This window comes from Ailuropoda melanoleuca, chromosome 2 (assembly GCF_002007445.2).
Source record: "Ailuropoda melanoleuca isolate Jingjing chromosome 2, ASM200744v2, whole genome shotgun sequence".
Classification (NCBI taxonomy): Eukaryota; Metazoa; Chordata; class Mammalia; order Carnivora; family Ursidae; genus Ailuropoda; species Ailuropoda melanoleuca.
In genome coordinates this window covers 1576181-1588538 of record NC_048219.1, presented here as the reverse complement: position 1 = coordinate 1588538, position 12358 = coordinate 1576181, and the positions used below count along the sequence as shown (strand labels likewise).

At 38.7% G+C, this 12358-nt stretch overlaps 1 protein-coding gene across 27 annotated transcripts in view; it reads left to right on the top strand.

Annotated features, from left to right (window-relative positions):
• The window catches only part of EIF4G3 (eukaryotic translation initiation factor 4 gamma 3), a 315445-nt gene that overhangs the window by 266534 nt on the left and 36553 nt on the right, over nt 1-12358 (top strand). For all 27 annotated transcript variants that reach the window (XM_034645782.1, XM_034645798.1, XM_019808886.2 and 24 more), the window contains 5 exons: nt 1210-1342; nt 4397-4491; nt 6716-6809; nt 8293-8410; nt 10493-10713. In XM_034645782.1, coding sequence (XP_034501673.1) covers nt 1210-1342; nt 4397-4491; nt 6716-6809; nt 8293-8410; nt 10493-10713 — 661 coding nt within the window. The remainder of the gene's footprint in view (nt 1-1209; nt 1343-4396; nt 4492-6715; nt 6810-8292; nt 8411-10492; nt 10714-12358) is intronic.

Genomic DNA, 12358 nt, shown 5'->3' with positions numbered 1-12358 from the left:
GTGCCCTCAGTTACTTGTACTTCTATCAGATGTTGGGATTATGGCTGAGAAGGAAAGGGAGAAGAATAATTGTAATGAGACAACTTGTCTTGTCCTTAATAGGATAACCAAAGGGCAGAAAGGTGGCACTTTGTGCAGAATATTAGAACCAGGATTTGGGAGGAAGAAAAATGCTAGTCATTCTTGATTTAGAGCCCCCATGGAATGTGATATGAGTTAGGTACCAATAACCCAGATTAAGACAAGGCCAAAGAATCCTGAGCTTTCTTTCCTTTTTTTTTTTAAGATTTTATTTGTTTATTTGACAAAGATTGAGACAGCCAGCGAGAGAGGGAACACAAGCAGGGGGAGTGGGAGAGGAAGAAGCAGGCTCATAGCAGAGGAGCCTGACGTGGGGCTCGATCCCATAACGCCAGGACCACCCCGTGAGCTGTAGGCAGACGCTTAACCACTGTGCCACCCAGGCGCCCCCCTGAGCTTTCTTGATTCCTCTTCTGGCTCCTCCTCACAAATATACAAGACAATTTTTTAAAGAATACATTTGAGGGCTGCCTGGGTGGCTCAGTCGGTTAGGCATCTGCTTTCAGCTCAGGTCATGATCCCAGATCCTGGGATCATGTCCCGCATCAGGCTCCTTGCTTGGTAGGGAGCCTGCTTCTCTTTCTGCCTGAACCACCCCCCCCCGGCTTGTGCTCTCTCTTTCTGACAAAAATAAATCTTTAAAAAAATACATTTGAATCAGTCTTTCACACTGTCTTTTTATTCATTGGCAATTGGAATGCTCAGTATACAGTAGTTAGGGTTGATTGACACAAATTTAATTTTTTTTAAAGATTTATTTATTTGAGATAGATAGAGCATGCAGGAATAAGAGGGAGAGGGAAAGAGAATCTCAAGCCAACTTCCCGCTGAGCACAGAGACTGATGTGGGGCTTGATCTTACAAATCTGAGATCATGACCTGAGCCAAAATCAAGAGTCTGATGCTTAACCAACTGAGCCACCCAGGCGCCCCAAGACTAATTCTTTGTCTCCAATCTCAACCTGCACATGGTGCCATCTGTAAGGCAGATGAAAAAAGTACTGTAGTACAGATTTTAAATATATTTTTACACTTTCCCAGCAGTGAGAAGTATAAAATAGATTTTCAAAATTTTATTATGTTCATTTTTTATTTTCTAGCTGATAATGTTGTTTTCTCCTTTTATAGTGCAATTGGGTATCTCGAAGAGCAGATCAAGGGCCTAAAACTATTGAACAGATTCACAAAGAGGCTAAAATAGAAGAACAAGAAGAACAAAGGAAGGTCCAGCAGCTCATGACCAAAGAGAAGAGAAGAACAGGTGAGGAGTGGAGTCCACTGGGGTGTTAGGAAAACTAGGGAGATGAAGGACAGATATTTAAGAATTCTGTATTTAGATGTGAAATGACATCAGAAAGAATAAACCAAAGAATAGAGTGGTAATTGGTAAGTGAAGCAGTTTCACCTAGTGACTGGGTTTTGAGTAAAAACCAAGAATGCAAGACTCAACATGGTTTCTTTAACTACTTTAAAGTCAGTAATCAACAAGACTTTATTGAGCATCTTCTGTATAGTCAGTATTGGTGAGGGATATAAAAGAAGTGTTAGTTTCTTTTCTCTGAAAGCTTACAGTTTATCTGGGAAGGCAAAACTAATAAAGGGAACATTTGTCAAGTAGAAGATAATACCAGTTATGAAATGTATTCTCAATTAAGATTGTTAAAACTCAGAGGAGAAGAAGAAAGAAAACTAGAAGAGATCTTTATTTGAGGAAGGCACCCTTGAACTGGGTCCTGGTGGATGCTAAATATTTGGAAGGAAAAGAATAATTTCAGTCATGAAATTAAAATAAACATATATTGTAAAGAGGCATAGGCAAGCCTGATTGGAGCAATATTTTAAGCGTTCAGAATCAATGAGAAAATGTTTGTCTGGAGGAATGGAACCAGATTAAGAACTTTTGACTTCGTACACGGTAGACATTAAGGAGCCATCGTGAATTTTTAGACAAAGGGATAATGTCATGCTAGTGGTATGTAAATAAAACAAGTCTGTTGCTTTTCACACGATGAATCAAAGGAGGGGTACACTGAATTCAGAAATGCTGCTTTGCTGAAATCCTGGTAACAATAATTATAAAAAGAAGAAATGGAGGAAATGTGAAAGGTGAAATAGGAGGCATTTTACACCAGAGAAAACAAAGTTCATTGACTAAGTTTAAGAACATTGGAAGAGGAAACCTTTTTTAGAAGGAAAATGATCGTCCTTCTCATAAGCCTGTTTAGTTTGAGAAGGCAGAAGGTCATCCAAATAGGAATGCTCGTTTGTCCACTGTGCTGTTGCATGAGCACGGTAGTTACTGGGTCATGTAAGTGTAAAGGTTGAGACCATAGACTCTGGAGCCAAACTGTCTGGGTTTGAATTTCGGCTCTCCTACATCCTAGCTGTATGACCTTGCAACAAGTCACTTAATCTGTAAAATGGGTAATGGTTCCTAGGATTTGTGTGAGATGAAGTGAGGCATAATATGTAAAGTGTTCAGCATAGCAACTGGCACATAGTAAATACTCAACAACCATTAACTGTTATTTATCACAGACAGTAGAGCTCATAGTGAAGTTAGAAGAGATGAATCCTCCATGGAAGAAAGGGTACTTTTAAGTTTCATGGGACACCACACTTCCTCACCTTCCTCACCCTACAACCTAGTACAGTGCCTTTCATGTAATGACTTTTATTTATTACTGAACTAGATTGAAAGCCCAGTCCATGGAAAGATGTCCACAGATGACTAAAGGAAGAAAAGAACTCTTGGAAAAGTGCAAATAAAGAACAACTGGAGAGGAAGGAATACTAGGATATAAGAAACAAACTAGAAACAAGTTTTTTCATGATCAGTAATATCAGATAGCACAAAGAAAATCACGTATTTGAGGATCAGAACAGCTTTTGGATAGACAGTTTGGTAGTCTTACATTCAATAAATATTAAGTGCCCATCACTTAACAGGAAAGACAAAACCCCTTCCTTCATGCAGCTTACACCGTACCAGGGGGACAGACAATAAATGCTCAAATAAAATATGTAATTTTGTCAGATCACTTTATTCTAGAGAAGAAGATAAAGCAGAGAGGGAGGGAGGAAGTGTGGGTGGTGCCAGGCTTGGTGGGTGAAGGTGCAATTTTAAATAGGGTAGTTGGGGTGCCTGTTAAGTTGAAATTTGAGTGAAGACCTGAAGCAAGTATGGGGGAATTAAGCCATGTGGGTATCTGGGGAAAAGTTTTTAGGCAAAAGGAATAGTAAGTAAAAGCACCTGAAGTAGCATTTTTCAGGGAACAGCAAGGGGGCCAATGTGGCTGAAGCAAAGAGCCTAGGGAGAGAGGATAGTGGAAGATGGGGTTTGAGAGGCAGGAAGCTGGATTACTCAGTGCTTGTAGGCCATTTAGAAGTAATTTGGGGGGCGCCTGGGTGGCACAGCGGTTAAGCGTCTGCCTTCGGCTCGGCGTGATCCCGGCGTTATGGGATCGAGCCCCACGTCAGGCTCTTCGCCATGAGCCTGCTTCTTCCTCTCCCACTCCCCCTGCTTGTGTTCCCTCTCTCACTGGCTGTCTCTATCTCTGTCAAATAAATAAATAAAATCTTTAAAAAAAAAAAAAAGAAGTAATTTGGGTTTTTTTGTCTGAGTGAGATGGAGAGATTAACAGGAGTGTTTTGAGTAGAGAGTGACAGGACTTGACTTACACTTAATTAGGGTTATGCTGGCTGCCGTGATAGAGACAGTTGAGGTTGGAAACAGTGGAGCTAGTGAAGATGTTTTTATACTAATCGACCAAATGTTGCTGATGAAAACCAAAATGGTAGTGTTGGTAGTAATAAGAAGGAGTTAAGACACTAAATATATTGTAAAGGTTGAACTGACAAGGTTTGCTGTCAGTCTGAGAGAAATAAGAATCAAGGGTTTCTGCCTGAGCAGCTGATGGATTGGAGAAGCAGGTTTTGGGGTAACAATCCAAGTGTACTGTGTCATTTGACACTGTTAAGTGAAGTAAACTTTGTAATAAATAATTTCCATCTGATTTCTCCTGAAGTGTTCTAATCATGCACTGTAAGCACTAGATTTGGCCCTTCTGTGCCTAGCACTGAATCTCTTACATCGGTTAGTTCCTCCTAGGTCAGCTCTCATGGTATTTCTACCTGATATTTTCATGTTGTCCTGCATGTGAGACTGTCAGCAGTGCCTTAACAATCTATTTTGTCCTTTTCCTTGACTTTCATTGGAACTGCTGAGTTGAAAATACTGCTCACTCTTTCACTGTCAAACTGAATAATTATAATTATTCAGATGAGAGGCTGGTTCACTTTGTTCTCCCTGCAGGTGTGCAGAGAGTGGATGAAGGTGGATGGAACACTGTACAAGGGGCCAAGAATAGTCGAGTACTAGACCCTTCAAAATTCCTTAAAATCACTAAGGTGAGTATGACATTTAAAACACAACTTAAACAGCCCGAGAACATGACTCTCAAAATTATTTCTTGCTCCTATAAAATAGCCATATTGCAGATTTTATAGGGGAGTGTTTTTTTTTTAATGCTTTGCTTTTCCACAAGTCAGTATTGATCCGTGTATTCTTACTACTTGTTCTAGTGTTAGTTCTTCTCATTTCTTGGAGGGTTTACTAAGGGGGAAGTGACGAGTTTTTAATTCTTAAAGTTATGAGATGCTTACTGTAAGAGAGATGATCATAAAGATACTTTAGTAGCTATAGATTATAAGCTTTATACAATGTATCCTTAGCTCTGGGGAAGAAGCAACTGCCTGTTTAAGCCTAACTTGAAAGTAATTAATGGTTTGCCATATCCAAGACCTAAAATCAGAAAGCCCAGAAGACCCACTACTAGAAATCATTCTGTGATGAAGATTTACTGTATTCTACCTTCCTCGCTCTTGAGAATCCTTGGGCAGTAAGAGGAAAGAGGTTTCTCTTAGCAGATGTTTTCAGCAGAAGTCGATCACTGTAAGTCAGGTGAAAATCTTGGAGAACACAGAGAAAGCGGCATTATCTTTTGCAAAAGTGGAAGCTTCTACAGCCCAGTGAGGTTTACAAATCATTTGCAAGTATAGTTTGATCCTTCCTGTGTAATAACACTTTCCATAGTTTTGAAAATTGGCAGCCCACCAGTAGGATACTAATAGCAATCTAAAGCTAATGTGGAAACATCAAATGAAAGAAGAGAACTGACAGAAAGAAAAAGACTTTGAGAAAATTGGAAGAAGATGGGCTATGTCATTTTCATCTTCATGTCAAAGTATTGCTTCAGGATAGAACATTCCATCTCTAGGTCGCTCTTGATTTTAATTAACAAGGATCCTGTTCTCTAAGATTCTGGTACATTCTTCTGGTTATTTGTGTCTCAGTGCAGAGATTCCATTGCTGAATACAGCTTTGATTCCCATCCACTTCTGTTTCTAGCAAGAGACTATTTTAACCAAAATCTTACGTTAAGAGAATCCCTCCCAACATCAACCCCAACATCTTTGAAAATTATATCAGTTCTTAATAATAATACTTGTTTGATGCTATAAAAAAGAATAGTGTTGGTATTAAAACTATAACATTATTAATATTTTGCAAGTTTGTAAATTCTTTTTTTAACAAATTTTGTGTATATTCAGATAGTTACAGTATAGGTACTCTACTTAAATACCCTAGAAGAAGTTCAAAACCATTAAACAAATGCATTGTTAACTGGGAGAGATTTGTGTGAAACCATGTGGTAGAGCAAGGCCCCACTATTAGAATTTATGAACGCTTTTATTACAAAGAGCTACATTGCAGCTTACTGTGTGGTATGTGTTTTCTAATAGTATTACATTTTAATTCTATTGACCTGTGCTAAAGTTGTGTTTGGGGGACTAAACCTTAGGCATCTTAACTTCCTGTCTAATATCCTATATTCACTTTTTTCTTATTCCCTTTTATTGAATACTGCCATTCCACTTCTCCATCCTTAGCCCCCACCTATTAGGCTTTGCTGAAATATGAAATCTTTGTGTCATCTGACCTGTTTTCTGACAGTAATGTGAAGAGATTAATGAGTTAATTTTGCAATATACAAAATTTATATTTTCACTGGGCATTACTAGACAGGACGAATTACTAAACATGGCTTACATTTAGTCAAATGGTGTACCATCTTAGGGGACCTGAATGCTTTCTCCAGACTAGTGATTCCAAACTGTTTTTTGGAAGCTAGAGTCCAAGAAAGTAGTTTAGGGTCCACCACAATCCCACGTGAATGTGAACAGCTCTCCAGTTTGTATTTCTTAAGTTGGCATTCCAAGGACTACTTTTTTTTTTTTTTTTTTTTTTTTTTTTTTTTTTTTGCCGGAGTTGGTTTTCACTGCACTGAAGGGAAAAAGAAGATAAGCCATTCTAGGGGCACTTGGGTGGCTCAGTCAGTTGAGCAGCTGACTCTTGAATTCCACTCAGGTGGATGAGATGGAGCCCCTCACTGGGCTCTGTGCTCAGTGGGGAGTCTGCTTGAGATTCTCTTTTTCCCTCACCCTCTGCCCCTCCCTACCACTCCCATGCATGCTCGCTGCCGTCTCTGAAATAAATAAATCTTTATGGTAAAAGAGGACAAACCATTCTAGAATGTTTCCTGTAATTGATTTGTGTTCACTTATGTTACAGCCCACGATTGATGAGAAAATTCAGCTGGTACCTAAAGCACAGCTGGGCAGTTGGGGAAAGGGCAGCAGTGGTGGAGCAAAGGCAAGTGAGACTGGTAAGTATGAAGTGTCCCTTCTCGGGAACCTGGATGTGGTCTGTCAGTATTCTCCTTATAGCACGTTCCCACAATCATTTATAATGGTTTTAGGAAAAGATCTCTAGACAAAGTGTGCCCAAATTTACTGGTATCCCTCTCACTATGGATCCTTAGGTGTTTTAAATATTTACAATTTTTTTAGTTCAGTTAGGCTATTTAAGACTTTAGTCTCTTAGGTTCCTTTGTTAAAGTTGATATTCACGAATTCATAATTAGAGAAATTACTAGTAACCCAAATGAAAAAGAAAACTCATTTTGCTAAGAAAAAGAATTATAAGAGGGAGTTGTAAAAGAATTAGAGTGAAATATTTTTCAAAATTTTTATCAAAAGTCAGATTTTGAGATATTTGACCTTACGACTCAAATGTTTAGATCATCACAAACACATCTTTTTAAAGCTAAGGAGGTCCAATGGAAAGTAAAAAACTTCAATGTTAACCTCCTTTCCATTTTCCCCTTCTATTAAGTAATTTTGACCTTTGATTCTTTAAATTTTAAAAAATTGTGTTACTGGGATGCCTGTGTGGCTCAGTCAGTTAAGCATCTGCCTTCATCTCGGGTCATGATCCCAGAGTCCTCGGATAGAGTTCCACATCAGGCTCCCGGAGCCTGCTTCTCCCTCTGCCTGCTGCTCCCCCTGCTTGTGCTCTCTCTTTCTCTCTGACAAATTTAAAAAAAAAAAAAAAAAATCTTTAAAAAAAATTGTGTTATTCACTTAAGCCCGCATGTAAATTTTACATGATATAAATACATAGGATTTATGTTAGCTTTTGTAAGTGCAGTATTTTGTTTTTGCTTGCCTCCCTCCCCTGTCTACCACTCCCACCCTCTTCCCTACCTAGGATAATTTAATTATGTTTTTTAAGCCGCAAATGGTTGTAATGAACAAAAATTTCTAAGTTTTGGGGTTTTTTTTACAGACAAATTCCTTCTTTTTTATTATTTAATAAACATGTAGTGTATTATTAGTTTCAAAGGTAGAGTTTAGTGACTCATCAGTTGCATATAATACCCAGTGCTCATTACATCAAGTGCCCTCCTTAATGCCCATCACCCAATTACCCCATCCCTCAGACAAATTCCTTCTAACATTATGCTTCTAAGTATCGTCTGTGGACCAGGAGATTGACATCACCTTGTTAGGCTTGTTAGAAATACCTAATCTCCAGCAATCCACTTTCCTCCCAAGGGAGGCAGATGAATTAGAAGCTGCATTTGAGGGGCGCCTGGGTGGCTCAGTCGGTTAAGCGTCTGCCTTTGGCTCAGGTCATGATCCCAGGATCCTGCTCAGCAGGGAGTCTGCTACTCCCTTTCCCTCTCTGCTCCTTCCCACCGCTCATGCTCTCTCTCAAATAAATAAATAAAATCTTTTTTTAAAAAAAGCTGCATTTTAGTCATGTGATTTGTATTTTTTTTTCCCCTCAATCCTCAACACCTATAGATGCCTTACGGTCAAGTGCTTCCAGTTTAAACAGATTCTCTGCTTTGCAACCTGCAGCACCTTCAGGCTCTACATCATCTACACCTCTAGAGTTCGATTCCCGTCGGACTGTAACCAGGTAAGAAGCCCACTCCGTGTTAACTCAGGACTGACCTACTTGTCATTGTCTGTTCCCTCTGTATCATTCTCTCTCTCTGTTTACACACACACACACACACACACACACACACGAATGCCCGCACAGACTGTGATAATCGTCTTTGTGGCATGGATACCTTTTATCCCTAAGGTTGATTTTCTTTTCCTTCTTCACATTTTGTAATTTCCAAGATAAGAACATAATTGAGTGGTAGATTTGGGATGGGGTAGAAAGGAAGAGCAGGGTACCTGGCAAGTTTCTGATAGTTTGTTTCTTAAGAAACCAGACCCACCCAAATAGCCCTGGAGGCTGGTGGAGGGCTTGCTAAACTAATGCCTCAGTATTCTCTAGATTAACCTAACACTCCGAAGCACATGAATGTAAGGGCATGTTACCCTATCTGTATGTTTTTCTGTCATGCTGTTCTTCAAGTTATATTTGAGGCTCTCTTTTTTTTTTTCTCACTATTCTCTGTGTTGTACTGTTTTTCTACTTTGATTTTTGTACTATTGATACAGGGAAGTATTCTGTTGGTTTACAGAGAATGAATAAAGACCTATAGAATAATGACAGAAAACAACATTTTTTATTTTTTAAGATTTTAAATTTTTAAAATTTTATTTAGGTAATCTCTACATCCAACATGGGGCTCGAACTCATGACCCCAAGATCAAGAGTCACACAATCTATCAGCTGAACCAGCTAGGCACCCCTCAAAAAAAAAAATTTCTTTTTTTATTTTTATTTTTTTTTTTTAAGATTTTATTTATTTATTTGACAGAGAGAGTGACAGGGAACACAAGCAGGGGAAGTGGGAGAGGGAGAAGCAGGCTTCCTGCTGAGCAGGGAGCCTGATGCAGGGCTCAATCCCAGGACCCTGGGATCATGACCTGAGCCAAAGGCAGACGCTTAACGACTAAGCCACCCAGGCACCCCACCCCTCAAAATTTTTGTTATAAGTGCTTTTAGCGCTGAAGTTGCTTTAAGTTCTTAAACTTTTTTTTTTATTATCGTAATCAGTTTGACCAGGTAGACTTTCTAGACTATGTTACTGTTCCCTTGTCTTCTGCAACAAAATATACTTAGCATAATTAAATTTTTAATGATGGCTCAGATTGCCATTAAGCATCATTTGTGCTATTGAGGTATTTGTGGCTCTTTGCCCTGCCATAAATTTCCCCTGATGGCTCTGCATTTTGAGTACTTGTGTATGTTCTTTCAGAGGTTAGATCATTGTTGTGCCTCTAGTCATTTCTCCTCTTTCCCTTTTAATTTGCTGCTCCTAATCTGCCATGGGCCAAGGAACTATTTGCCCAGCTGATTAGAATTGTGTGTATAGGGAGTAAATAGGGAGATAGGAAGATTCTCTCTTAAATAAAATGTGTGACTTTGGCCATTGAAAAACTACTTCCAGGGCGCCTGGCTGATGCAGTCAGTTAAGCGTCCAGCTCTTGGTTTCAGCTCAGGTCGTGATCTCAGGGTCATGGGATTAAGCCCCACATTAGGCTCAGCACAGAGTCAGCTTGGGACTCCTTCTTCTTCTGCCCTTCCCTCCTGCACTCTCAGTCTCACATGCGTGGTCTCTCTCTCTCTCTCTAAAATAAATAAATCTTTTTTTTAAAAACTACTTCTGCTGGTTTCTCAAAATATTTTGCTTATATTTGAGGTTTCTGAATAAATTCTGTAAATTTGTAAGATAATGATACCATGTTTGTTTGGTATTCTGTCTCTCACTTTTTTAAGCTCATACATTCATCACGGTCTTTATTCTTAAAAAATTTTAAAAACTAAAAGAGTTGCCATTGGCCTTTTAAAATTTTAAGTAGTATCCCTTTTAACATTTGTGAAAAAAGTAAAAGCATGCTTATCATTCTCTTGAAAGCATTGATTTTACTTGTTTATATAAATACAGTTTGAAGTATAATTGGTGCCACACACCTTTGAAGTTATGTGTGAAAAATTACTCTCCATGCTTCTAGAAAGTCTAAGTGTTATTTTATAATTTGAATATGTAGGGGAAAGGGTGTTCTTTCTTCTGAAAAGTGTATTTTGTCTTTTAAGTCGTGGAAGCATGGGCAGAGAGAAGAATGACAAGCCCCTTCCATCTGCAGCAGCTCGTCCCAATACATTCATGAGGGGCAGCAGCAGCAAAGACCTGTTGGACAATCAGTCTCAAGAAGAGCAGCGCAGAGAGATGCTGGAGACCGTGAAACAACTTACAGGAGGCATGGACGTGGAAAGGAACAGTGCTGAGGCTGACCGAAACAAGGCCCGGGAGTCAGGTGAGAGACTTGATGCATGTAGATAGGATGCATGTAGATAGGAGATTTGGGCTTTAAATGTGGAATGAAAAATGCAGAGGAAACCTTGTGCCTGTGTAGATTTCAGAATCAATGTGTGATAATAACACACTCTGGTGTCTTCAGAGGTTAAAGGGCATCTTCATAGTTTTGTAACATCGTTCTCATTTCCCAGGTTATCCCTTTCTTCAACAGTTTGTAAATTTTCCTCTTCCTCTAGTAAGTGTGATGGTAATGAGGGCAGCTTGCTGTATATTAAGCAATCTGAATTTCTTACAAGTTCTCGAAATAACAACTCACTGTGCATTAGAGTGCATGTGCTTTGTAGAGCCCTCAAATGTATGAAAATTCTCACATTATTGAGCCACTGCAAGGCAAACCTAAGAGGAAATATCAGATCGTCTTTTGTTACCTTAATCTTGGTAACTTCTGTGGTTTTTGTACATGTTTAGCATGTGTATGATTAGAGGACCAGCTCCAATAATGCTTTAAAAATTACTATCATGAATGTAACCTATCTGTTTCTGTTTCCTCATCTGTTATATGGGGATAGTAAATGTACCTCCCCTATAGAATTATGGTGAAGATTAAATGAGAAGTTATTACAGGTAAATACTTAGAACATTATCTGATAAATAGATTTTTCAAAAGGTACTAGGTATCATGATGATGATGACGGCAAGAATGAAAAATAGTTTAAATTTAAGGTAATTTTCAGCACTCTTAAAATTTTAATTCTGAAGTAATACTGGTTGCTTATAACGTTGTTATAGCTTTCAAATTTGTTTCAGTATTTAAACTATGTTTCCTAATTATAGTCTCTAAATGGATTCAAAGACAAATTGAAATGTCTTCTCCCAACTCTAAACTCCAGATCTTTTAGCTTTAGGGACATGTAGCTTTCTTATCTATGGTAGGTATTTGGGGAACATAACAAGATAGGGCATGAAAATATCTTGTGTGTAGTAAATAATATAGCACAGCTGTCCTCTGCATGTTTATTGTCTGGATCATTCATTTATTCACTGTGTGCACACTGACGACCTAGTGAATTGTGGGCACTGGATCTCCACTCTCAGCCTTCAGGTGTATATATGTACAAACTGAGAAAAATGCTATGGGAGAGAGGAGCGGAGTTCTAAGAGAGTATTTAACAAAGGAACTATCTAGAATTGACACAGAGGGATGTCAGAGAAAGCTTCCCTCAGGTCTGATGTACCAGTAGGAGTTAAAATAGGTTTATAGGGAGGGATGGGTATGGAGCAGAGAGAAAGAGCATTCTATCCAGAAGGAGCATCATGAGTAAAGTCATAGTAAATACGTGGAACCATGGCATGTTCAAGCAACTGCCAAAGGCCAATGTGGTTAGAGCTTTGTGCGTGATTGTGCAAGCTTCATGTGCTCTTCATCATTGAAGCAGTGGAGAAGAATCAAAATGCAGAAAGGAACAAAAAGGCTTTAATTATAAAAGTTTACCATATCCCTATATTCTTTTAATTATAGAATATGAAGTTACTTAGTGTGTATCTATGCTACAATAAACATTTCTCTTTTCTGCTTTTAGGTGTCTTGCCTTGTCAAATTTGTATCTTTTAATGCTTTTATGGAAAAATCAATGTAACAACAC